The following is a 27,866-nucleotide window of genomic DNA, read 5'->3' on the forward strand; positions in this document are numbered from 1 at the left end:
GTATTGGATCTTTCATAAATTCACATGCTTGAATCTGAATAGACAGCAGTATGGTTGATAAACATTGTATCCAGCGTGGATGGAGGGTGCGAGCATGAAGACCCTCTATCTCCAATATAAATAATAATAATAATCATAGTAAACTCATACATTTCTGATCGTGAGTTACGAAGGAATACAGATAATTTAAGTATGTGTACATAAATACTGAAATTCATGCTGTAAATACCGATATATATATATATATATATATATATACATATCTATAGATACATACATACACCTTACATATTCACATGGAAGCATAATAGAAAACATGGTTATTTGCATTTCAAACCATATGTCTATAACTAAGGAAAGGTCTCACCTTAATGAAAGAGATGGCGTAGAACAGCTTGTCCTACTAGAGAGTCTGTTCTTTATGATGACTCCAAACAATAGTGCTGCGTAAAGGAGTGCGTAGTTTTCCATGTCGCAGCCTGGCAAATTTTATCAAGGGCAATACCTTGAAACAAAGCAGCCGATGTGGAGACTGCTCTTGTGGAGTGGGCTCTCGGGCGCCTAGTCAACGGTTTTCCTGCCTTGGTGTGACAAAATTGGATTGTCGAAGAAATCCATTGGGCTATAGTGGCCTTGGATACTCCTGTTCCCTGTCGTCCCAGAGAATAAGATACTAGGAGTTGGTCTGATTTTCTGATGTGTTTGGCACTTTGGATATAAAATTTTAGGCATTGTTTGATGTCCAAAGAGTGGAGAGTTTTCTCTGCGATCGTAGTAGGGTTTGGAAAAAAGGTTCGTAGAATAACGGGTTCATTGAGGTGGAACGTAGATGGAACCTTGGGAATATATTTGGGATTGGTTCGGAGCATAACGAAGTCTTCAGAGAAAACCAAAAAGGGTTCTTTAGTAGTGAATGCCTGTATATCACTGACTCTCCTGGTGGAGGTGAGAGCGAGCAAGGTTGACACTTTCCAGGTGATGTACTTGAGCTCCGCCCTATGAATGGGTTCAAAAGGAGCTTTCATGAGTTGGGAGAGGACAATATTAAGATGCCACTCTGGCGGAGGTAAGCGTACCGGAGGAAAGGTGCGGAACAGCCCTTTCATAAACTGTTTGATGACTCTGGATGAGCCGATAGATGGCATGTCAGCCGATCGCCTGTAAGAGGCTATAGCTGCTAGGTGAATCTTGACTGATGCATGGGAAAGACCAGCTTTGGAGAGAGAGAGCAGGTAAGAAAGAATTTGCTCAGGGTTAATCTGAAATGGGTGAAAATTATTCTGAGAGAACCAAACACAGAATCTCTTCCATTTGAGTTTGTATGTCTTGTTCGTGCTCTCTGCTCGTGCCTTAGATAATATAAGTCTACATTCTTGATCAATGTTCATATCGTGGAACTCTCTGTACTCAGGAGCCAAGCATGCAAGTGTAGCGAAGTTGGGTCGGGATGTAATATGAGACCCTGATTCTTCGTTAGAAGATTGTGGTTGCAAGGAAGGCGGACTGGATTGGCTACTGACCGGAGTAGGAGCTCCGTGTACCAGTACTGTCTGGGCCACTTGGGGGCTATGAGAATGATCCTGCAGCATTCGGTCTTCATTTTCCTGAGGAGCCTGGGAATCAGTGGAATGGGGGGAAAAGCGTATGCAAAGATCCCGGACCATCTTATCAAAAGAGCATTTCCCCACGACCCCGGGAGTGGGTATCGACTGGCGTAAAACTGGCATTTGGCGTTCAGATTGGTGGCGAACAAGTCTAGGATCGACCGACCCCATCGTTGGACGATGTCCTCGAGTATGGCCTGGTTGAGTTCCCACTCGTGACAGTTGTCGTCCGTCCTGCTGGGAGAGTCCGCTAGAGCATTGTTGACCCCAGCCAGGTGCTCCGCCCTGAGGCGGACGTTGTTCAGTGTGAGCCAGTTCCAGAGAGACTGAGCTTCTCTTGAGAGGGAGAGGGATATTGTTCCTCTCTGCTTGTTGATGTAAAACATGCTTGTTGTGTTGTCTGTTCTGACTAACACTGATGATCCTGCGATGCGTGGCAGAAAAGCTTTGAGCGTGAGATGAATCGCCTTCAGCTCTAACAGGTTTATGTGCATCTCTTTTTGGAGCTTGGACCATCTGCCTTGAATGCGCATGTCCTGTAAGTGGCCTCCCCATCCTTCCAAGGAGGCGTCTGTGGTGATGACAAAGTCTGTTATTGGTGCCAGAAAAGTAAGACCGTGGGAGAGGTGGTTGATGTGAGACCACCATTCTAACGCCTGCTGAATTTTTGGTGTGATAGTTATTAATTCGTCGAAGGATCCTTGCGACTGGGTCCGGACCATTGAAGTTGCAGTTCTTCTTGCAGCGGCCTCATTTTGAGTCTTGCTAGCCATACTAGGACTATGGCTGAGGAAATCATGCCCAGGAGCAATTTGAATAGACGTACTGAAATGAACTTTTTTGCGGAGATTGTGACAGCCAATTGGGTCAGCTTCTGTTGCCTTGCTAGGGTAAGATATGCCTTGTTTTGGATAGTGTCTAATTCTGCTCCCAGGAAAACTCTCCTGCATGCGGGAAGCACGACTGACTTCTGTAGGTTCACTGTTAGACCCAAACCGTTGAATAGTTTTAGGCAGGCGTTTGTCGCTTTGGAAGCTAGTAGAGATGACGGAGCTTTTATGAGCCAGTCGTCCAGGTATGGGAACACCTGGAAACCCTTGCTTCTGAGGGAGGCTGCGACGGGGGCAAGTCATTTCGTGAAGATTCTCGGAGCTGATCTGAGGCCAAATGGTAGGACTCTGAACTGATAATGGGCACCGGCTACTGTAAAACGGAGATATTTGCGATGCTTTTGGTGTATTGGTATGTGGAAGTAGGCGTCCTGGAGATCTAGAGTTGTCATAAAATCTCCAGGATTCAGGAGGTGCAAGATATCTGACAGTGTGATCATCCGGAAGGATTGTTTCCGAAGGAACTTGTTGAGTTTCCTGAGGTCTAGTATAGGACGCCACTCTCCTGACTTCTTCCTTATGAGGAAAAACCGGGAGTAGAATCCGAGACCCCATTGTTGCACAGGAACTGCCTCTATAGCCCCTTTGGCAAGAAGGCTGAATACCTCCGCTTGAAGCAGACGAAGGTGGAGAGACCCGCCTGATGTTGGTGGGTGAAGCGGTGGCTTTTGTGTGAATTCCAGGGTATGACCTCTTGTCACTATATCCAGCACCCATCTGTGTGATGTTATTTTCTTCCACTCTTGGATGAAGTTGGAAATATTTGCTCCTATTTGCTGATGTCGTGGGCATTGGGGGAGCATAGCCGGTGCCTGTAGAAGATCATTGTTTTCTGGGTTGGTCTCTGGATTGCGAACCCTGCCTTCGTTTACCTCCTTGTCTGGTATAGGAGGCAGTCGATGATTGCCTGTACTGCTGATGGTATGAAGGCCTGTACTGGGATTGCTGGTATTGTCTGTGGAAGGAACCTCGAAATGAGGTGAAACCTCTTCCTCTAGCCCCTCGAAAGGGCTGTTTCTGGTACTGCAGGGTACCCAGGGACTTGGCAGTGTCCGTCTCCGTCTTGATGGCTTGAAGTGCATCATCCACATGTTTGCCAAATAGAGATTCGCCATCGTAAGGCATGTCTAGGATTCGGGACTGCACTTCTGGTCTAAAAGATGTGGCCTTGAGCCAACCTTGCCGTCGTAAGACCGCGGCACCCGCTCGTTGGCGGAAACTAGTAGAGGCTATGTCAAGAGCGCAGTCGATAATTTCTTCCGACGTACGCTCACCTTCCTGTAGGATCTTTTGTGCCTCTGCTTGTTTATTTTCAGGGATGAGGTCCAGGAAAGGTTGCATGTCGGACCACATTTGGCGGTCATATCGACCTAGAATCGCTAAAGAATTTGCTGCCCTGACAGTGATTTCAGACATGGAGGAGAATCTCTTGCCTATATTGTCCAGCCTTCGACCTTCCTTGTCTGGAGGAGTAGAGATAGGCGTCAATGGGTTTTTGGAGTGCCTTTGAGCAGCCTGTGAGATCACTTAGTCAGGCTTTGGATGTCCAGTAAGGCATGCCGGAGAATCTTGGGTTGCCTTGTATTTCTTATCCAGTTTTTGTGGAACTGGAGGAACCGTAGCCAGGTTTCGCATAATGTTTGTGCCCTCGCTCCATATGAAATCAATAATTGGAATGGACCGTACCGACTTCCGTTATTGCTCCTTGAAATCATGTAGGAAACATTCTGACTGGGAGACAGATGTTGGAAGGTGAAAACGTACCGCGGCTCTGTCCATAAGATTATGGAAAACATCTTTGTCCTAGGGCGGAGAATCAGAGGGGCGAGGAGGTGGTGGAGAAGGAGTGGGGGCCAAGTAATCATCCCATTCCTCGGTAGGATGTTGTGGAGTGGAAATTTCTCCTTCTTCTTGTTCCTCTTCCCCTGAAGTGGAACCTTCATCTCTGGGGGGTGCAGCTAACACCGAGTGGGATGTCAATCTTGGAGTAGCTGGAGGAGGAGGAACATTAACTGGTGTCACCGGAGAGACTGGCGCTGGTGGTTGATCTTCCGCTGCCAGTGGGAATCTTCTCCTATAATCCTGAAGCATGGATTGTAAATCCTGGATTAAGGAGGAAGGCATTTGTACAGTATCTCTGTGTTGAGGCTCTCGTGTTTCGTAATATTGTTCCTGATGAGAGTAGTATGGTTGGTATTGTTCATACTCATCCTCTTCATCCTCATCTTGATACTTGACATGGAGCTGCGAGGGGCTATGTGCATCTCCGAATGGACCTTCGTCAGATTCCTCCCAGTCAAGAAGATGACTGGGTACTAAAGCCGACACCTTGTTTGGAGATGTGTCAGTTGGATAAATATCTGGTGTAGGTAGAGATCTGATCCTGACCATGGCTCCGAGATCTGGAGACCTGGAAGAGGCAGGAGTGGCCTCAATCTGTCTACTAGGCACCAGTGCTGTGGATGGCGTGAAAGTTGATGCAGACGTGGATGGTACAGATTTTTCCATCGACGATGGTCTCGTCGACGGTGGTCTCGTCGACGGTGGTTTCGCCGACGATGGTTTACCCGACGATGGTTTCGCCGACGGTGGTGTCGTCGACGGTAGTGTCGTCGACATTAGTGTCGTCGACGGTAGTGTCTTCGTCGAGGATGACTTCTTTGATGGTGTCTCCGTCGATGGTGAAACCGCCGATGACAATGGCGTCGCTGACGTTATAGTCGACGGGGCAGTCGTCGACGGTGTTGTAACCGACGATGTTTTTACTATACTCGTCGACGGAGTTTTGAGAGAGGGGATAGGATCCCTTACCGTCGATGTTAAGGTAGTTGACGCTGACGACGGTCTCGTCGACGATGTAGTGGAGACGGTAGTTGTTGGTACTGTCGTCGTCATCACGGTCTTCTACGGTGTTGTCGTCGTCGATATGATTTTTAGAGTCATTTTTCCAGAAGTGGAAGGCTCTGAGGAAGGAGATAGACGGTAGGACTCCTTCTTTTGGAAAGGAGAGGAAGGCTCAGAGGAGACTGAAGTCTGTAAGCCCTTCCCATGATGTGATTTCTGCCTCTTCCTGGATTTTTCTGTGTGGCCCAGGTCCTCAGATCTGGACCTTTTGTGTGCCCTCTCTGACCCGCTCTCCTCACCTGAAGTACAGGATTTGGCCTGTAACCATGTCAGGAGCCTGCCCTCACGGTCTCTGAGGGTCTTTGTGGAGAAGGTGCGACATATTTTGCAGTCCTTAACCTGGTGTTGTGGGTAGAGACAATACAAACAGTCTTTATGTGGGTCATCCACATTGAGCCTTTTCTTTGCACAGGTCTTGCAAGGGCGGAAAAGGCCTTTCCTAGAAGAATCCAACATATTGTCAACTCTTTTGAGAGAAAAAGTTCTGAAGTAGAAGAAAAACTGAGCAGAGCTCAGGGAGACTCCCTTCACACGACGTGCGGTAGAAAATCTGAGGAAGGGAGCTTCTCTGGAGAAGGTTCTAGAGGGTGCTGGTGCCTGATTGGACAGCAGGCAGGTTTGGGTCCTTTCACAAAAGGACATGGATAGGCAATGTGAGCAATTGCTGGCTCCATTATAGCCTATGGCAAAAAAAAAATTTTTATTAATTATTGCTATTTTATGTACCGTGGGAATCCCACTTCGACGACCGGGATGATTCAAGCATGTGAATTTATGAAAGATACAATACTGAATAAGAAGGCTTGACTCCAATGGATGATCTTTTTAGTGATGGTATACTCCAAACATTCCAAACACTCGCTGACACATACACAAGCTGCAGAGAGATCAATTCCTACTGGGCAATACAATAATACAACACTTAGGAAGCACTGGGCCTTTTAAACAGCTAAACCTGACACTAATGCACTTCTACAAACCTTTGCACACCATAGGACATGGGCGTAGATTAATCACGTAGCCTTATTTAGCGATACAAGAACATACCAGGATATCCCTACTTTTGCTTAGAAATAAATGTGAGTCAGATTCCACCTGGTTAGTTAAAGCTAAGGAATGGTTGAGAACCTTGGTATATCCTCTGAAAGTGTCCCAAAATGCCCAGTTTAAACGTATTCAGTTTAACATTCTGTGTAGAGCACATCTCACACCACACATGCTCATCACTGCTTTGGCTGGATGCCCTAAATATCACTGTGTACCAGCTGATATACACCATAGGACATAGGGATTGCCCACATTATGTGGCTACTGGCAGTGCTACAAGCAATATCACGGACAACTGAAAAATCTAACTTAGAGAATGTTGATTACTTGGATTGTATCCCACACCCAAGGATGCCAAAATAGCAATGAGATTTACTGACCTGGCACTTCTTCTTGCCAAGCAGGTGCTCCTTGTGAGATGGAAATCCATTGTACCTCCTAAAGAGGCAATGTGGCAAAGGGGGGTGATAGACTTGGCTGAAGTGGGAAGCAAAGCCCTCCACAGAGAAGACAAGCAAGGGTTATGCAAATGGCCGATCTCTTTGCAGTGAAATGACTTAACAGAAGTGTAGAAAGCCTCTGGTAAAGATGTTGACAGACCACCCCAAACACTAGCTAACTTCTTCCCTGAAATAAGTGACTGTGTGGGTCGCATATCCAATTGGGGGACCCTATCTCCTGAAACCCTGATCTATTACTAAAATAGTCTGCACTGGTTGATCTTTTTCTAGGTACTCCATGTCATAATACTAATCCCTATAAACAGAGGACAACTATTTCTTAATAGAATACACAATTTTTTAAGGACACAAATGGCCTAGGCTGGGATGAGACAGGATGATCCCTGGGCAATGGTGGAGAGAGGGTTGGAAGCAGAGGTTAGAGTTAATGTTTAGTTTAGATAATGTTCTTCTTTCTATTCACTATTGCATCTCAATAATGGATGTTGTACTTTCCGCATATGTGTAATGACCTTTCTACACATCTCTTAAGTTGTGTGGATGTAACTACTTAACTGACACAATTCATCGCTTGTAATCCATGCTGATCCACTCATATTTTGATTACATATGTCGTAAATGTTTCACACTTAAAAAATAGAATTTGTGGAACATTACATTTGGAATCTGACCATCTATTAACTGGGGAATGCAAAGTAAACATTTTTCAGGCATGAGAAGCACAACCTGAAAACAGTTGTCGGTTGAGAAGTATGTGCATACCTTGCCTGAAAGTGGACTACTAAGGATGTCAGAGGACTTGTGCAAGCATGGAAATTAGGAAGGGGTTACTCGTGGCTGGGGGGTAAAATACACCAATAATCAGGGGTCACTGGGCCCCTCATGCTTCTGGGCCATGGTGCCATTGCACCTTCTGCACCTTAGATAGCTACACATCTGCTGCCAGAGACACTTGGGGCCATATTTACGGCCTGGTTTTCATCACCCTTGCACCACGCAATGTGGTGTAAGAGTGACACAAACCTTAAGTGAAATTTATGAAGCCACGCAAGGCCACCTTGCATGGCCGTGCCTGGCTTCTTACGTCTCAAGTAATATAATGCATCACAAATCGCTGGGTTACATTACTCTGCGCCCGGGAGGCGTTTCCAAGGGTGTTTCGTGGGTGTTCCACCACAGCATCCATGGATGCTGACACATTCCCACCAAAAAGATACACCTCCCCAGGAGAGGCATAAAAAGTAGAAATATATTTATTTCTCCTTGTTTTTCCCTCTCTCTACGTGTGCTGCATTCTGCAGCACACATAGAAAGAAGAAAAAGCCTCACAGGATTGTTTTTGTGCAGGAAGATGTCCTTTCCAGCACAAAAACAATCATGCATGGAATGCAGGCACCCCTGCACCATGGTACTTGGGTGTCTGCACGGGTGCTATGCTGTCAGAGAGCCAGCGCAGGGAGAAAGGAAAGGAAGGCGCCATTTTGGATAAGTATGGCGCACTCCTGCCCTTTCCCTGTGACACAGGTGTACTTGCTGAGTGGCCTGCACCACAAAGCCCATAAATATGGGCATTATTGACTCCTTCATCTTAAAAGAGCCTCCAATGGAACAGAAGAGGAAGGTTCTTCATGGCAAAGAGCTTTTTACCCCCTAACTCAGAGGAGCACCGAGATTTACCGAGTTATCTCACTTTCCCTAGGGTCACCATAAGACCATTCACAAATGTGCTAATCTGATCTATAAATTACTTTCTGGCCCATCTCTCTATTTGCTTATCCCCTTTTTCACCCTTCCGAGGAGCCTCTGTTCTAGGCTACTTCGCTCAGGACACCTTCGCACCATCTCAAACCCTCTTTAATTTATGTTTTTACTTCTTTTACTAACTGAAGTCAGATAGACAACTCTCCCTTTTCACTCTCCCATATCTTCCACTGTGACTTCAAAACCCACCACTTGGTCACTGTCCCCGTTCGAGGCCATTAACCATTTTAGTTGCAGATATCTGTGAAACTTCTTAAAGGTAATATTCCCTGTATTTCACTTCCTTTTTCAGCTTCTTGTCAGAATATTTCAGAAATCAGGACAAAAGTGATACAAAAATATCTAGGTACATCATCTATGCTTAAACATGATTTGATGTAACACCATTCAGTGCGTAATGCCTTTAAGTTCTCTGTTTATTTCTTAAGTTACCTGTTATATTTAAGATTCCACCATGGCATCATAGATGTATTCTAATCATTAAAAAATCCCTATAATCAACCATGAAAAAACACGTTGAGGAAGATCTCTGTAGCTCGCGGGTTTTTATGGGGTAACTCAGTATGGGGCGATACCACTTTAGAAAACGAGGATGATCGTGTGACCAATATACAGGAATATGACAGTTTCAGGTGTGTGATGCTCTGTTCGATGAAGTTCTCTAAAATTAAGCGTTGTTGTCCTCTGTTGAGGGTGTTAATAGCTATTAATTTCCAACTCTGCTATTAATGCACGAGTCAAGGGCATAGTGATGGAAACGGCAATTTACAGCTATTAAACACAGCTGCACTGGGGCATGAGGGCAATTGTAGGCCTTGTGATGAGCTGGGCAAACTACACATCCCCTAGACTATAACGTTATGTTTCTCAATTTCCTTCTTTGAGCCTTGATTCAAACTTTAAGGCTTTGTAATGTGCAAGACAATTCTGCCTGCAACAAAAATGTAGTTAAATACCCCCACTCAGTACTACGAGCACATTTCGAATACTCAGCAAGAAGTCCAAGACCAAAGAACTCTTTACAAAATAAAGGTCAACAGACCAATGAAACTGTGCTGCAGCCTGTTCACGTCAAGATCTGTTTTTTCGGAAGGACTTCATCAGGTGGTAATGTTTATGGAATAAAAGGCAGCACTTTGAGATGCTACGTACGTGCCGCCATTACTCACCCCCGCTGGAGCACGGAGCGGCGCCATTAGTTACGCAGTGAGGGTTTTATTACAAATGGCTTCCGACTTACCAGAGTGTTGAAGTCGTCGCCCTGGTAGATGTGCTTGTTGCACGTTAGGCAGTCCCGCTGACAGTCACCGAGTGTGCGAGCGAGGAGGCAGAGAAGCGCCAAGTTCCCCAACGCAGCCTTCATTTTGCAGGGTGGTAGTGAGCACCTGGGAAGAAGAAGGAAGCAAGCACACGGTGTAAAATCAGCAGACATTTGCGGGGATTCAGCAGACGTGGTTGTATGGCAAAATACTGAGGACAAAAGTATGGATCTGATTATTTGACTTCAAATTAACAACTGCCAATATATTCTCGAGTTAAGGATACATAGTCTACAGTCTCTACTTACTTGACGAAATAGTGGAATTGGCCTTGTGGAGTACAAGATATACAAGTTGGTATCGCAGAATCCCACTCCTCATGTGATTTCAGTACCAAAACTGTACTTTTATGAAGCACAGCTGAGGTTTAGCAACGTCCCTATCTGATAGCCATGTGGTTGTAAACAGGCACACATCTGCGTTCTCGCCACATAAAAAATGGTCCCAGATTTACAAGAAAGTGATGGAGCGGAACGCTGTGCCAAATTTGGCAGCGCCACGCTCCGTCATTTTGAAAATGCAAGGATGCGTTGTATTCACAACAATAGACCACCTTGTAAATACGGCGAATTACAAACCTGGCCCGTAGTCCCTGAAAGGGAGCAGTGGTTTGTAAAGAAGCGTTTAAATGAGTGAGTAAGCACAGCCATTTTTACAACATGCACAGCGAGTGTCAGAATTTTTAGTGAAATGACTGTCATTGACGTAGCAGACCTGCTCAGTTCATATGCTAACTGTATAGGGCTACATTTATAAAGAGGTACAATTCCTTCCAATTGTAGTCTAGGATACAGCTCTGCCTAAGCCTGCACTGAGATACAGGTCTATCTAAATGTTCATCAAGACATCCCTCTGGCGGAATGCACAAAACAGGCCTCTCTTCATGGATAAAGAGTCAATGTACACAAAGGAAAAAGATACACTTCTAAGAGGATAAACGATAAATGTACACAAAGATATCTCTCTAAGTGGAAGAATACACTATGCTACAACTATGTTTAGATATGCAATTAAATACAGCTTTTCTAAATAAACATTTCGATGTGGTTCTAGAAAGCGAGATCTCTCAGTCCACAAGTACTTTAGAACACCCAGCGCAAATTTGTAAAAAAATAAGTGCAGGGACCCAACTTTGGTTCAGAAGCTTAACACTGGCGCTATTGAGTGCCTCTGTACTGAGTACCAAGACTACATAGTCTTGCTTCCACCTGATGCCTCTTTAATCCACCACCAGACACTTCCTGCCCCTTTATCTCACTTTTGCAGGTTTCTGATTTCTCCCTTTGTCACTATTTTTCTGTTTTGTGTTTTTTCTCCTTCCTTCTTTCTCTCTTTGTGTTCTTCACGCTCTGGGTCAAAGTGAGATGAAGAAAAATAAGCACCAGGCACCATAAATGAAAGCTACTTACCCCTAATTGTGCACTGGGATGCAGCTATTGTAAGTGTAAGCAGAGCTAACACTTCCTAATAAATGTAAAATTAAATATATGTCTGTCACATCACACCAAAATGTAACCTCTAAAAAGTACATTCTACCCTTGCTTTTTGCATAGCTGGTTACTGCGCTTCTGACGTTTCAAAGCGTTGCGCATAACAAGATATCATTTTTACCCAACTTATGGTACTCAACTTGCCGACCTCAAAAGGATTGAAGGCTAAGACAGGAAGGGATTAAGGGCCAGATGTAGCAAAGGGTTTTTCCCATTCTGTGTCAATGGGAAAATGTGTTCGTACATATGGCCCTTAATCTCATGACTTACAGATCACTGTATATTTTATTGGTGAGCGTTTAACTGATTCAGCCATCTTGCCGGTTAATAAATGCATGAAGAGACAGACCTGTGGGGAAATGTACAGCAGTCTGCCTCTATACAAATAATTAGAGAAACACCTCTGGTTAAACATGTACTGAGTAACAGATCAGCTTTAAGTGCAGACTAAGAAAACCTCTTGTATGTAGATTTACGTGAAGGTCTATGTGAAATCGCACAGGAGAAATGTAGGCCAATTTGAAGCTCTGTCTAAATGTGTACAAAAGTACACCTTTACTCGCATACTGAGGTGTAGCTGAAGATGACCAAAGACCCAGCTCAGTTTTTTGTACACCGACAGACAGCCCTATCTGTATGTACACTGAGTCACAACTCAGTCTAAATGTGCAAAAGATTAATTTCTAGAAGCAAACTGAGGTATGTCTTAAGTTATACATGACACAGCTCAATCTACATATATACTGAGACACAGATCACCTCTGCAAGTACACTGAGACACAGCCCAGCCTGCGCTAATACACAGTACAATATATGTGTGTCTCTGTGTCTGTCTGTCTGTCTGTAGCCACTAGGTAGTTATAGTTAGGACCATGTTTCCATAGAAAAAGCATTTTTGACTTGCCAATATCTTTGGTGCCATTTGACAAATCTTATTGAAATTTTCCAATAAAAAGTGTTGCTGTGATTCTTGTTAAACACAGAAAGTCTTGGGGTGATCCGTGAAGGGGGGGGGGCGAGAAAAAGGGGGGTGAAAAAAGTTGTGTTTCCCATGTTAATTCCCATGGGACCTTTAGACATGTCTACAGCCCGAACTACTGGACGGAATTACATCAGATTTGGCAGATAGCTAGCTTTCAGTATGCAGATTGATATTTTACTTAGTTGGAGTAAATCTATCCAGTAGTTTTTGAGATATTTAAGAAAATCCAAATTTGTATATCTCTGACAGCGATGACTTTGGGAATAATGACAAGCTTGTGCAGGGAAATGCACAGCTCCGATTGGTTGCAAGCACTTCAAACCAGGAAGTGTTGGCAGACATTTTGGGACTCGGCTTCAGCCGAGTCACACAAAAAAAAAGTAAAAAAAAAAAGAAAAGGGGCAAGGGTAGAGATACCCTGATCCCTTAGCTCTGGTAGGCCTCCACCCCCCCCCTCGAGCTAAAAAACATTTTTTTTTTTTAATATTCGACCAGATTTGTCGCGGATCCGGCAAAACTTTTGAAAAAATAAAGCGCAGGCTCCCACGCTTCCTTTTTTTTAAGCCACTGGGTGGCCCAAGTCCTAGGGACATTCTTTTATTGGAGAGCAGGTGGCCGTCTGCCCCCCCGCAGCCCCGGGGATCACCACCTCCTCGGGGCAAAGTAGAAATCAATCAATCAATCAGTGTATTTGTAAAGCGCGCTACCACCTGGCGAGGGCCTCAAGGCGCTGAGGGGGTGGGAGGGTTGTGCTGCTACTGCTCAAATAGCCAGGTCTTGAGCCGCTTTCTGAAAGTCAGCAGGTCTTCGGTCTGTCGTAGGGGCAGGGGAAGGTTGTTCCAGGTCTTGGCAGCGAGGTGGGAGAAGGATCTGCCTCCGGTAGTCGCTCTTCGGATGCGGGGGACAGTGGCGAGGGCGAGGTCGGCTGAGCGGAGTTGGCGGGACAGGGTGTAGAAGTTGAGTCGTCTGTTTGGTGGAGGCTGGGCCGGTGTTGCAGAGCACCTTGTGTGCGTGGGTGAGGAGCTTGAAGGTTATCCTTTTGTTGACGGGGAGCCAGTGTAAGTTTCTCAGAAGGGGAGTGATGTGGCTTTGGCAGTGGGCATCGAGGATCAGGCGTGCGGAGGCGTTTTGTATGCGTTGCAGTCGTTTGAGGAGTTTGGCCGGGGCTCCTGCGTAGAGGGCATTTCCGTAGTCAAGTTTGCTGCTGACGAGGGCTTGGGTGACTGTTCTTCTTGTATCTGTGGGGATCCATCTGTAGATCTTGCGGAGCATGCGGAGGGTGTTGAAGCAGGATGAGGAGACGGCGCTGACTTGCTTGGTCATGGAGAGTGTTGAGTCAAGGATGACACCCAGATTGCGTGCTTGGTTGGTCGGTGTTGGGGGTGCTCCTAGAGCGGTCAGCCACCAGGAGTCGTCGTCCAAGGCTGAGGGGTTGGTGCCGAGGATGAGAAATTATGTGCAGGGAGATAACCACCTCCCCGGGGCAAAATTATGTTATAGTTAGGCTCACATTTCAAACATACAAAACCATAGAAATTCACCTGTTATAGTTAGAGTTACCTCAAGTAACTATAACTCGTGCCCTTAGGTAACTTTATCCCACACCACCGCCATGCACTGCTAGTTACCCCACAAATTACAACACTCATGACATCTTTGATAACATCATTGATTATGTCACTGTAACATCTGCAGTAAATTTATTGATCAGATAACTGTGCATGGCAGGGTTGTGAGTTATAGTTACCTTAGGGCATAAGTTATAGTTACTTAGTTACTTGAGATAACTATAACTATAGCAGGTGAATTTCTGTTCTGTATGTTTAAAATGTGAGCCTAACTATAACGTCCCTGTAACCTTTGTTTTTATATATATATATATACAGCTCAGTCTATATGTACACTGAGACAGGACTTTTATTTGCATTGAGACTCGGCTCAGGCTATATGCACACTGATACACAACTCTTCATGTGCATGTACAGCAAAGCAAAGGGCCTGATTTATAACTCGGAGGAAGGGTCACTCTGTCACAACGGTGACGGATATCCCGTTCGCCGAAATCGAAATCCATAGGATACAATGGGATTTATATTTTGGCAGACGGGATATCCGTCACCGTAGTGATGGAGTAACCCTTTCACAGAGTTCTAAATCAGGCCCAAAGTCTATATGTATAATACGGCTGAGCTTAATCCTTAGTTACACTGAGACTCAGTTCAGTCTATGCACACTGAGAGACAGCAGTCTATATGAACACCAAAATAAGGCTCAGCCGTTTTACAATGTGTTACAGAACAGTTTATATGTACACTGAGACAGCTCAGTCTGGATGTGCATTGAGGCACAGCTCAGTCAATATGAACACTATGACAATCCTTGGCATGTATATGCACTGAGACACGTCTCACTCTATATCATACTAAGAGTTCTCTTTAAATATTCATAAAGCAGAAAGATACGAATTTAGACACACAAGGAGGTATATCTTGGGGTATAGAAAGATGCAGCTTATTCTACATGCATAATGAGATACAGCTCAGCCTGTGTGTACACTGAGACACAGCTTAACCATTAGGTACACTGAAGCACGGCTCAATCTATATGAGATATGGCTCAGTCTACGTGCACAGTGAGACACCGCTCAGCTTATGTTATATTGAGACACCGTTCATTCTTTATGTACACCAAGATACTGCTACGTCTGTGTGTATGATCGGCTAAGTCTGTGTGTACGAGACGGCACAGTTTGGAGGTTCACTAAAACACGGTTTAGTCTTCATGTATAGTGAGACAAAGCGCTGCCCAAATGAATATACTAATATGAAGTTGTGTCTTCAAGCACACTATTACTCCAATCAGTTGGGCATTTAACTGCAGATCTCAGTAAAGGGATAATGTGGTGCAGATGTGTCAGTGTGTCATCCTGTCTGAATCTGATTTATTTAATTCTAAAATACTTCTTCTTGGATGCTTAAGGGTCTCCTCAAAATTTTAAATATATTTTGTTATGCCGTAGAAATGGGGGGTGATGGGGGAGTGCTTAATAGAAATAGAGACACCTTCATTTTTTATCACTGCTTATACACATGTTGCTCATTACGATATGTTTTTTCATGCTATGCTTGCTGTGCACTGTATAGTGCAAGAGTACTTGCAATCCTATATTAATATTATTTTGGAAATGTTGTTTTATCGGCTTGAACTATAAGCCTTACAGTTTCTCTCTTTTAGAAAAATGCTATAAAATACGTTTGAAAAAAAAAAAAAATTGTAATACACATTATTGGTAATATGGCAACTATAGAGACCTCTGTGAAAAAATTGAAGTCGAAGATTTGTATCTAGCAGGTGCAACTTAAATCTTTGTCCTTCTGATGTTGATAGAATAAGTACCTTTAGGTTCGGTAATATTTAAAATTATCACTAAAAGCTACACGAGACAATTCCGTTCGTGGTGTATTCTAAATAAAGAGTCTATAATAATAATACTAATGTAATTAAAAATACTGGAACTCTGCAGAAACGATCCAAGATGTTTGACATAAATTGTGCATTTTATTTTAATGACATTTTAGGGAGAGAGAGGTGTCAAGAACAGGGTATTTATAGGTATGATTGTGAAATTTTGTAAAATTGGAGCGTGAAGCGGTGTGTAATGACATGGTGTGGGGAGTGTTCCCAGGAGCTCGGTATCATTCGAGGAGTAGGATAAATGTTATGGTGAGGTGGGATCTGGATGTGGTACTGTGTGGTATAATTTTGATATTGAATCTTGTTATGTGATAGCATTTACTGATGTGTTCTGAGGGCGCTGATTCATGAGGTACAGTAACAGTACAGCCGTCGAGTCTCCTTAAGTGTGGTGGAATGTGGTGGCTGGATGGGATGAGGGGGAGTTAGAGTGTGTGGTGAGATGGGGTGTGGTGTGTGGGGTGATGAAATGTGCTGGGACTTCATGTAGTGCCTGGATAGCATAAGGGGTACTCCATGGATTTTGGTGGAGTGTTACAGGCTTGAAAGTGGTGGGTCAAGGTAGGGTGTAGTGCAAATGGGCTGATCAGTGGTGGCCATGGTGGAGTTTGGTGAAGTGTCACAGTTTTTAGTGTGGTGGAGTGGAGTGTAGGGTGTGTAAGGTAGGCTGCAGTGGGGTGTAGTGGAGAGTTTACCGTGTGGTTTACTGTGGATAAGTATGGTGCAAAGGTAAAGCTCCAAGATATGTGATTGGGTGTCTTGTGGTATGATAATGTAAAGTGGAGTTTGAAAGAAATAGTTTAAAGTTGTTTTTATTGCGGAATCTAAATGCTCATTTGCTTAGCAACTACAGAAATTAGGTGTTTTATTAAATTGACTAAAAGCAAGGATTCTTAAATCTACAGGGAAGAGGTAAAACATGCAATTATGGCAGAGTGCCTTTGTAGCCCCAAGAACGTATACAGACACTCAGCAAAGGCCTGTCTGATACATTATTTTTCATAAAGTTTCCAAGATATTACCTTCAAACACATCTTTAGAAAAACGTCTGGAACGTTAGGAATGTCCACAAATCCCAAATCTCCCAGAACTTCTGAAGTTTGAGAGGTTGCACAAATCAATTCACACAAAACTGAATATGGAAGAATATGAATATATTATCTCACAAAGGGCAAATCCAATAAACAGGATCCCTAGAGCACTATTTTATATACCCCACACCATCCCACCACACTTCATGAATCTTAGTCACAGCTGGGCCCCTAAACTTTTGATTTATAAGGTAATCCAGATTCAATTTGCTATTAAATATGAATCCTAGAGATCTAGGGCCATATGTATGAAAGCATTTTGCATTCGCAAACAGTGCGAATGCCCGTTTGCGAATGCAAAATGCCATTTCAGAATGCAAAATAGTGATTCCTTAAAATTGCGACCCTATTTAGAGAGTCGCAAATTGCAACTCTCTAAATTAGAAATCACAAATAAGGATTCCTTATTTGCGATTTCTTAGCACGTGTATGAAGCAATTCCTAAATCCGATTTTGGCATTTAGGAATCGCTAATTACCACCAAGTTGAACTTGGTGGTAACCATGTGCAAAATTAAAAATGCATTTAAAATGCATTTTTAAATTGTACATGTAAAGCACACATGCCCTTTTGGCATGTGTGCACCTTACATGTCCCCAAAAAATGTTTTGGGGTGCAGCAGAGGGGGCCTTAGCCCCCCAGCACCCTGGTTCAGAAATCGCAATTTTGGAAATGCAAAAAATTCGCAGATATGGGCCAACAGGCCCATAGCTGCGAATGGGGCCGGTATCGCAATTTGCGATTCGGTAATAGCATTTGCGATTTTTAAGAAATAGCTATTACTGATTCGCAAATGTGATACATGGCACTTTGCGAGTCGGAAATAGCGATTTCTTAAAAATCGCTATTTCCGAATCGCAAAGGGCCGTGATGATACATCTGGCCCCTAGCATTTTGTGTGAGGTCAGAGAGAGACCAGCTTTTTAAGGTATCTGAACCAACTTCCTGCTGTGTTGTTTTCATTATCCGTGCTGATTATTTGGAGTTAAATGTTGTTTTTACTCCGTTTCAGACTTCATCTGGTCATTCAAATTTGTGTTCTTCAAACATCATTTTTTATTTGGTTAACAGAGATGTTGTTATTAATTCTTAGGAGAATTTGGGTATCATCAACATCTTTGTGTTAACCTGTTGGGTGCCTTGGACGAGGTGACCTCGTCCAAGGCACAGGAACTGGGGGGAGCGCTAGCGCTTCCCCCCCTGTGCTCCCCACCCACCCCCCCAAGTCAGGGATGGAAGGGGAAGCCCTTCCCCTTCCACCCCCGACCCCCCCACCCCCCCTGTGACGTCAGCGCGCGCTGATTTGTCACAGGGCTTCCCCATCGCGCTGGAAGCTCACGATCGAAAGAGAAATGCTCAGCATTTCTCTTTCGATCACGTGGGGGAGGCCCGGAGAGGCTTCAAAGGGAAGGAAATGTATTTCCTTCCCTTTGAAGTCTCTCCCGGGGTTTCAAAAGCCGGATTGCTTGCAATCTGGCTTTTGAAACCCCACTAGACACCAGGGATTTTTTATTTTTTTGGGAAACTGGCATAAGGGAGCGACTCCTTGGGCAAGGGTCGCTCCCAATGGGGGGCATTTTTTAGGAAGGCCTTTTCTGCCCCCCCTGGGGGTAGATCGGCCTATTATTAGGCCTTTTGAGGCCCCGGGGGGGGCAGAAACCTCTAGGCACCAGGGATAATTTTTTGTTTTTTGTTTGTTTTTCTTTTGCTTTTTTTTTTTAGGTGGGGAGCGACCCCTTAGGCAAGGGTCGCTCCCCTAGGGGGCAAATTATATTTAGGCCATTTCTGCCCCCCTTTGGGGCAGATTGGCCTATTTTGATGAGGCCAATCTGCCCCCAAGGGGGGCAGAAACCACTAGACACCAGGGAGTTTCTTTTGTTTTCGTGAATTTCACGCAAGGGGAGCGACGCCTTAGGCAAGGGTCGCTCCCCTGGGGGGGATTGTTTTAGGCCATTTCTGCCCCCCTGGGGGGTAGATCAGCCTATTTTGATTAGGCCGATCTGCCCCCAAGGGGCCCCCAAGGGGGGCAGAAACCACTAGGCACCGGGGATTTTTTGTTTTTTTTTGTTTTACAGATGGGGAGCGACCCCTTGGACAAGGGTCGCTCCCCTGGAGAGGAAAATTGTAGTTAGGCCAATCGGCAGATTTTTGCTACGCCAATCTGCCCCTAAGGGGGCAGAAACCACTAGGCACTGGGGATTTTTTTTTTTTTGGCGCCAATGTCACGCAAGGGGAGCAACCCCGTAGGCAAGGGTCGCTCCCGGGGTGGGGCAGGGTTTGGAGGGGGGAAATTTATTTTAGGCCATTTCTGCCCCCCCTGGGGGCAGATAGGCCTATTGTTATTAGGCCGATCTGCCCCCAGGGGGGGGCAGAAACCTCTAGGCGCCAGGGCAAAATTGTTTTTTGTATTTTTTTTTTTGTTTGTTTGTTTTTTTAGAGATGGGGAGCGACCCATTAGGCAAGGGTCGCTCCCCTGGGGGGCAAATTGTATTTAGACCACTTCTGCCCCCCTTGGGGGCAGATTGGCCGATTTTAGGTCAATCTGCCTCCAAGGGGGCAGAAACCACTAGGCACCGGGGATTTTTTTTTTGGCGCCAATGTCACGCAGGGGGAGCGACCCCGTAGGCAAGGGTCGCTCCTGTGGGTGGGGGGGGGGGGGTTTGGGAGGTTGGGGAGCAAATTTATTTTAGGCCATTTCCCTGGGGGCAGAAACCTTTAGGCGCCAGGGCAAATTTTTTTTGTGTGTTTTTTTTTTTGTTTGTTTGTTTTTTTAGAGATGGGGAGTGACCCATTAGGCAAGGGTCGCTCCCCTGGGGGGCAAATTGTATTTAGACCATTTCTGCCCCCCTTGGGGGAAGATTGGCTGATTTTAGGTCAATATGCCCCCAAGGGGGCAGAAACCACTAGGCACCGGGGATTTTTATTTTTGGCGCCTATGTCACGCAGGGGGAGCGACCCTGTAGACAAGGGTCGCTCCCGGGGGGGAACGGGGGGGACAAATTTATTTTAGGCCATTTCTGCCCCCCCTGGGGGCAGATCGGCCTATTATTAGGCCGATCTGCCCCCAGGGAGGGCAGAAACCTTTAGGCGCCAGGGCAAATAGAAACCTTTAGGCGCCAGGGCAAATTTTTTTTTTTCTGTTTTTTTTTGTTTGTTTGTATTTTTAGAGATGGGGAGCGACCCATTAGGCAAGGGTCGCTCCCCTGGGGGGCAAATTGTATTTAGACCATTTCTGCCCCCCTTGGGGGCAGATTGGCCGATTTTAGGTCAATAAGCCCACAAGGGGGCAGAAACCACTAGGCACCGGGGATTTTTTTTGGGGCGCCAATGTCACGCAGGGGGAGCGACCCCGTAGGCAAGGGTCGCTCCCGTGGGGGAGGGGGGGGGGTTGGGAGGTTGGGGAGCAAATTTATTTTAGGCCATTTCCCTGGGGGCAGAAACCTTTAGGCGCCAGGGCAAATTTTTTTTTGGTGTTTTATTTTTTTGTTTGTTTGTTTTTTTAGAGATGGGGAACGACCCATTAGGCAAGGGTCGCTGCAGTGGGGGGCAAATTGTATTTAGACCATTTCTGCCCCCGTGGGGGCAGATTGGCCGATTTTAGGTCAATCTGCCCCCAAGGGGGCAGAAACCACTAGGCACCGGGGATTTTTTTTTGGCGCCAATGTCACGCGGGGGAGCGATCCTGTAGGCAAGGGTCGCTCCCGGGGGGGGGGGGGGTGGGGGGGGGGTTGGGCGGGCAAATTTATTTTAGGCCATTTCTGCCCCCCCCCCGGGGCCAGCTGAGCTAGAGGCCAAAATCCACAGGTAGGCACTTTGCAAAAAACACCTGTGTTTTCTGTGAAAAAATGTGATGTGTCCACGTTGTGTTTTGGGGCATTTCCTTTCGTGGGCGCTAGGCCTACCCACACAAGTGAGGTACCATTTTTATCGAGAGACTTGGGGGAACGCTGGGTGGAAGGAAATTTGTGGCTCCTCTCAGATTCCAGAACTTTCTGTCACCGAAATGAGAGGAAAAAGTGTTTTTTTTTGGCCACATTTTGATGTTTGCAAAGGATTCTGGGTAACAGAACCTGGTCAGAGCCCCACAAGTCACCCCATCTTGGATTCCCCTGGGTTTCTAGTTTTCAAAAATGCGCTGGTTTGCTAGGTTTCCCCAGATGCCGGCTGAGCTAGAAGCCAAAATCCACAGGTAGGCACTGTTTTCTATGAAAAGATGTGATGTGTCCACGTTGTGTTTTGGGCCATTTCCTTTCGTGGGCGCTAGGCCTACCCACACAAGTGAGGTACCATTTGTATCGGGAGACTTGGGGGAACGCTGGGTGGAAGGAAATTTGTGGCTCCTCTCAGATTCCACAACTTTCTGTCACCGAAATGAGTGGAAAACGTGTTTTTTTAGCCAAATTTTGAGGTTTGCAAAGGATTCTGGGTAACAGAACCTGGTCAGAGCCCCACAAGTCACCCCATCTTGGATTCCCCTAGGTCTCTAGTTTTCAAAAATGCACAGGTTTAGTAGGTTTCCCTAGGTGCCGGCTGAGCTAGAGGCCAAAATCTACAGGTAGGCACTTTGCAAAAAAAACCTCTGTTTTCTTTAAAAAAATGTGAGGTGTCCACGTTGCGTTTTGGGGCGTTTCCTGTCGCGGGCGCTAGGCCTACCCACACTAGTGAGGTATCATTTTTATCGGAAGACTTGGGGGAACCCTGGGTGGAAGGAAATTTGTGGCTCCTCTCTGATTCCAGAACTTTCTGTCACCAAAATGTGAGGAAAATGTGTTTTTTTTAGCCAAATTTTGAGGTTTGCAAAGGATTCTGGGTAACAGAACCTGGTCAGAGCCCCACAAGTCACCCCATCTTGGATTCCCCTAGGTCTCTAGTTTAAAAAAATGCACAGGTTTGGTAGGTTTCCCTAGGGGCCGGCTGAGCTAGAGGCCAAAATCTACAGGTAGGGACTTTGCAAAAAACACCTCTGTGTTCTTTAAAAAAAATGTGATGTGTCCACGTTGCGTTTTGGGGCGTTTCCTGTCGCGGGCGCAAGGCCTACCCACACTAGTGAGGTATCATTTTTATCGGAAGACTTGGGGGAACGCTGGGTGGAAGGAAATTTGTGGCTCCTCTCTGATTCCAGAACTTTCTGTCACCAAAATGTGAGGAAAATTTGTTTTTTTAGCCACATTTTGATGTTTGCAAAGGATTCTGGGTAACAGAACCTGGTCAGAGCCCCACCAGTCACCCCATCTTTGATTCCCCTGGGTTTCCAGTTTTCAAAAATGCGCTGGTTTGCTAGGTTTCCCCAGATGCCGGCTGAGCTAGAGGCCAAAATCCACAGGTAGGCACTGTTTTCTATGAAAAAATGTGATGTGTCCACGTTGTGTTTTGGGCCATTTCCTTTCGTGGGCGCTAGGCCTACCCACACAAGTGAGGTACCATTTGTATCGGGAGACTTGGGGGAACGCTGGGTGGAAGGAAATTTGTGGCTCCTCTCAGATTCCACAACTTTCTGTCACCGAAATGAGTGGAAAACATGTTTTTTTAGCCAAATTTTGAGGTTTGCAAAGGATTCTGGGTAACATAACCTGGTCAGAGCCCCACAAGTCACCCCATCTTGGATTCCCCTAGGTCTCTAGTTTTAAAAAATGCACAGGTTTAGTAGGTTTCCCTAGGTGCCGGCTGAGCTAGAGGCCAAAATCTACAGGTAGGCACTTTGCAAAAAACCCCTCTGTTTTCTTTAAAAAAATGTGAGGTGTCCACGTTGCGTTTTGGGGCGTTTCCTGTAGCGGGCGCTAGGCCTACCCACACTAGTGAGGTATCATTTTTATCGGAAGACTTGGGGGAACCCTGGGTGGAAGGAAATTTGTGGCTCCTCTCTGATTCCAGAACTTTCTGTCACCAAAATGTGAGGAAAATGTGTTTTTTTTAGCCAAATTTTGAGGTTTGCAAAGGATTCTGGGTAACAGAACCTGGTCAGAGCCCCACAAGTCACCCCATCTTGGATTCCCCTAGGTCTCTAGTTTAAAAAAATGCACAGGTTTGGTAGGTTTCCCTAGGTGCCGGCTGAGCTAGAGGCCAAAATCTACAGGTAGGGACTTTGTAAAAAACACCTCTGTGTTCTTTAAAAAAATGTGATGTGTCCACGTTGCGTTTTGGGGCGTTTCCTGTCGCGGGCGCAAGGCCTACCCACACTAGTGAGGTATCATTTTTATCGGAAGACTTGGGGGAACGCTGGGTGGAAGGAAATTTGTGGCTCCTCTCTGATTCCAAAACTTTCTGTCACCAAAATGTGAGGAAAATTTGTTTTTTTAGCCAAATTTTGAGGTTTGCAAAGGATTCTGGGTAACAGAACCTGGTCAGAGCCCCACAGGTCACCCCATCTTGGATTCCCCTAGGTCTCTAGTTTTCAAAAATGCACAGGTTTGGTAGGCTTCCCTAGGTGCCGGCTGAGCTAGAGGCCAAAATCTACAGGTAGGCACTTTGCAAAAAACACCTCTGTTTTCTTTAAAAAAATGTGATGTGTCCACGTTGCGTTTTGGGGCGTTTCCTGTAGCGGGCGCTAGGCCTACCCACACTAGTGAGGTATCATTGTTATCGGAAGACTTGAGGGAACGCTGGGTGGAAGGAAATTTGTGGCTCCTCTCTGATTCCAGAACTTTCTGTCACCAAAATGTGAGGAAAATGTGTTTCTTTAGCCAAATTTTGAGGTTTGCAAAGGATTCTGGGTAACAGAACCTGGTCAGAGCCCCACAAGTCACCCCATCTTGGATTCCCCTAGGTCTCTAGTTTTCAAAACTGCACAGGTGTGATAGGTTTCCGTAGGTGCCGGCTGAGCTAGAGGCCAAAATCTACAGGTAGGCACTTTGCAAAAAACACCTCTGTTTTCTTTCAAAAAATGTGATGTGTCCACGTTGCATTTTGGGGCATTTCCTGTCGCCGGCGCTAGGCCTACCCACACAAGTGAGGTATAATTTTTATCGGGAGACTTGGGGGAACGCTGAGTGGAAGGAAATTTGTGGCTCCTCTCTGATTCCAGAACTTTCTGTCACCAAAATGTGAGGAAAATGTGTTTTTTTAGCCAAAGTTTGAGGTTTGCAAAGGATTCTGGGTTACAGAACCTGGTCAGAGCCCCACAAGTCACCCCATCTTGGATCCCCTAGGTCTCTAGTTTTCAAAAATGCACAGGTTTGGTAGGTTTCCCTAGGTGCCGGCTGAGCTAGAGGCCAAAATCTACAAGTGAGGTATCATTTTTATCGGGAGACTTGGGGGAACATAGAATAGCAAAACAAGTGGTATTGCCCCTTGTCTTTCTCTACATTTTTTCCTTCCAAATATAAGAGAGTGTGTCAAAAAGACATCTATTTGAGAAATGCCCTGTAATTCACATGCTAGTATGGTCACCCCGGAATTCAGAGATGTGCAAATAACCACTGCTCCTCAGCACCTTATCTTGTGCCCATTTTGGAAATACAAAGGTTTTCTTGATAGCTACTTTTCTCTCTTTATATTTCAGCAAATGAATTGCTGTATACCCATTATAGAATGAAAACGCACTGCAGGGTGCAGCTCATTTATTGGCTCTGGGTACCTCGGGTTCTTGATGAAACTACAAGCCTTATATATCCCCGCAACCAGAGGAGTCCAGCAGACGTAACTGTATATTGCTTTCGAAAATCTGACATTGCAGGAAAAAGTTACAGAGTAAAACGTAGAGAAAATTTGCAGTTTTTTTCACCTCAATTTCAATATTTTTCTTTTTCAGTTGTTATTTTCTGTAGGAAACCCTTGTAGGATCTACACAAATGACCCCTTGCTGAATTTAGAATTCTGTCTACTTTTCAGAAATGTTTAGGGTTCTGGGATCCAGCATTGGTTTCACGGCCATTTCTGTCACTGACTGGAAGGAGGCTGAAAGCACAAAAAATTGTAAGAATGGGGTATATCCCAGTAAAATGCCAAATTTGTGTTGAAAAATTGGGATTTCTGATTCAAGTCTGCCTGTTCCTGAAAGCTGGGAAGCTGGTGATTTTAGCACCGTAAACCCTTTGTTGATGCCATTTTCAGGGAAAAAACCACAAGCCTTCTTCTGCAGCCACTTTTTCCCATTTAAAAAAAAAAAAAAAACATTTTCACTGTATTTTGGCTAATTTCTTGGCCTCCTTCAGGGGAACCCACAAAGTCTGGGTACCTCTAGAATCCCTAGGATGTTGGAAAAAAAGGACGCAAATTTGGCTTGGCTAGCTTATGTGGACAAAAAGTTATGAGGGCCTAAGCGCGAACTGCCCCAAATAGCCAAAAAAAGGCCTGGCACAGGAGGGGGAAAAGGCCTGGCAGCGAAGTGGTTAAGAAAGGCCAGTTTGTGTAAAATTCCCAAAGAAATTCAAAATATAAGTCAAATAGGATGGGAATGTAATGATCCGTGAGGGATGTTTTGATAGGGGCCAAGTATAAGTCATTTATTTTCACCACCTGGCATTGATCATGTAGAAATGATCTGAGCTACTGAAGAACCGTCCCATCAATACCAAACCATGAGGAGAGAGTATTCAGACGTGGATCGTGATCAACCTTATCAAAGCTGACAGAGTAAGCAAGATTAGTAAACCGGATGCATTTTTTTTTCAGCATTTGGAAGGCATTGTCCATGATGTGTAGCTGTTTCAGTGCTGTAACCTGAGTGAAAGCCATATCGGTAGCTGTTTCAGAGGTTGTTCTCCTAGTTAAACTAGTTTAGTTGTTTTAATACACGTTTTCAGAATTTTGACATAAAAGACAGGCTGGCACCTGGGCAGTAGTATTCACTGCAGATTGGTCGGTTTGGTTTTTTTTAAGTGTGGGACTAATAATATCCTTCTAAAGGGAGGTGTAAAAAGTGCCCTCGTAGTACAAAACGGATTGCAGATCTTGCTAGGTTGTGCAGAATTGGGTCCAGTTTATAACAGTTTTTTTAAGATGATGACTTATAGTTCTTGGTGTTAGGTATTATATGTAGTTCGTCACCAAATAATTTGGTTAGTTCATTACAGCAAGAGTCATGGAGTTTGCCAGGTTTTGTGGATGAGTAAGTGGTTTAAGCTTTAACATTATAGCATAGTTTCCTCATTTGGTCAATGGTCTACGGTCTCGAGTAGAGTGGGTTGCTCACCCCATTTGCATCAAGGGAGTCTACTTTTTGCCCTTCTGTGTTTATGCCATGAGACAATCATCATTTGGTAATTTAGTTTTTGATTCTCTTTTGGCTTTACCTACAAGCAGTGCTTAATTTGTGCTTGTTGTTCCCGGTGCTGAGCACCAGCACTTATTTTTGAGGGCCAGGGCTTATTCTTAAGCCTCAAGCATTTTCTGTGAGAAAAAGACACATATGGGATAGACGGAGGAAGGGAAAAACGAAAAAGCGTCATAAAGGGAGAAAGTAGAAAGCTGTTAAGCTGAAGTGGCAGGGAGTGGCGTTATATGGGTTGAAGAGGCCCGAGATGGCTTTAGGATTGGCGCCGCCTCAGTATTCCGTGTTCACACAACTAATTGCAGCAGCGGGGTGTTTAAGAGGAGGGCTTTGGGCACTGGCACCTTTTTATTTACAAATTAAGCACTGCATACAAGAGTGTCCATGATGGACGAAATAGAAGGGGTGTAATGTTCCACTAAGGAGAAAGCATTTTCCCGATTTGGTTCAAAGGGATGTAGATATATTGACCTGGGAGTGTAGTGTTACTAGAGAAATGCTTTCGGTATTCCTTACCTGGGTATTTTGACTTTGGTTGAGTTTTTAGAGAGCAAGGTAATTGGTATTGGTATTATAATGAAGAAACACATGATGCGGTGATCAGGCCAATCAATTTTGATTGCCTTTTATAGTTGTATGAGGTCTCATTCTGCAATGATGAGAGCCTGAATGGTTTTTTTTAGAGTGTGTCGGATTGTAGTTAGGTTGCTTCCGGGCAGAATGGATGATGGCATTTGCAAAAACATCATTTTCGTTGTTCCAGTGTAGACTGAAGTTTCCAAGTAGAAGGTAGTTGTCATGTGACAATAATGGGATGCTGGTGAAGTCGATCAGCTAGCTCCTCATTAATGGTTTTATTTCCAATATGGTGTTATTGTAGTGTGGTGTTTATTGGGCAGATATTTGAGACCTGTATGCTGAATGTCAAGTATTCAAAGTAGATGGTATGCGGAGCATAAGCAGGGAGCACAGAAGATTTTCTATCTGGGCTACAGGACTTTGCAACACCGTCTCCAGGGATGCAAGAGACAGCAGATGCAGGCCTCCATCCCTCCATTCTCAAGGTGGGGGCATTGCACACCGAAAATAGAAACTCAGTAATAAAATGGAGTATATCGCTTTCCACTGGAGTGCAGAGTGATCCGTCTGATGCACACAGGCTTCACCTATATATTTCAGGATGTTTCTACAAGACAGTAGTTTGAAAATGTTTGCCAGCAGACAAAGGTATGTACAGAGGAGGAAATAAGAAAAGTCTCTTAGGTGAAAGAAGAGTGAATGCAGTCAGGGGACCTGAGGAGGTGGGGTAGTGGCTAGTTTTAAGCATGTAATAAGGTATGCATGTCATAATTAACAAATACCATTAAACAGCATTGTTAGCATAACATAAAAACACAACAAAATATCATAAAATAACATATTAGAAAAGATAAGCCAAAGAAAACATAGCATATCATTAGATAGTGTAAAATAAACAGCACCACCATTAGGATTGTCTGTTTTTTTTAGGGTTGGTATTTATTGCCAAAGAAAGCACGAGGCGCTATCTTTTGTTCAATGAGATTTACACTGCAATCTTTCTTAATACACTGGCAACTGATAAAGCAATTATTAAACATCTCAACCAGCCCCCCA

General features: G+C 44.9%; 1 protein-coding gene across 1 annotated transcript in view; it reads right to left on the reverse strand.

Moving 5' to 3' along the window:
• The window catches only part of PNOC (prepronociceptin), a 380,746-nt gene that overhangs the window by 231,029 nt on the left and 121,851 nt on the right, over positions 1-27,866 (reverse strand). Inside the window, exon 2 of the mRNA XM_069233772.1 lies at positions 9,908-10,052. Coding sequence (XP_069089873.1) covers positions 9,908-10,052 — 145 coding nt within the window. The remainder of the gene's footprint in view (positions 1-9,907; positions 10,053-27,866) is intronic.

The sequence above is a fragment of the Pleurodeles waltl genome, chromosome 5 (genome assembly GCF_031143425.1).
Source record: "Pleurodeles waltl isolate 20211129_DDA chromosome 5, aPleWal1.hap1.20221129, whole genome shotgun sequence".
NCBI classification, from domain to species: domain Eukaryota; kingdom Metazoa; phylum Chordata; class Amphibia; order Caudata; family Salamandridae; genus Pleurodeles; species Pleurodeles waltl.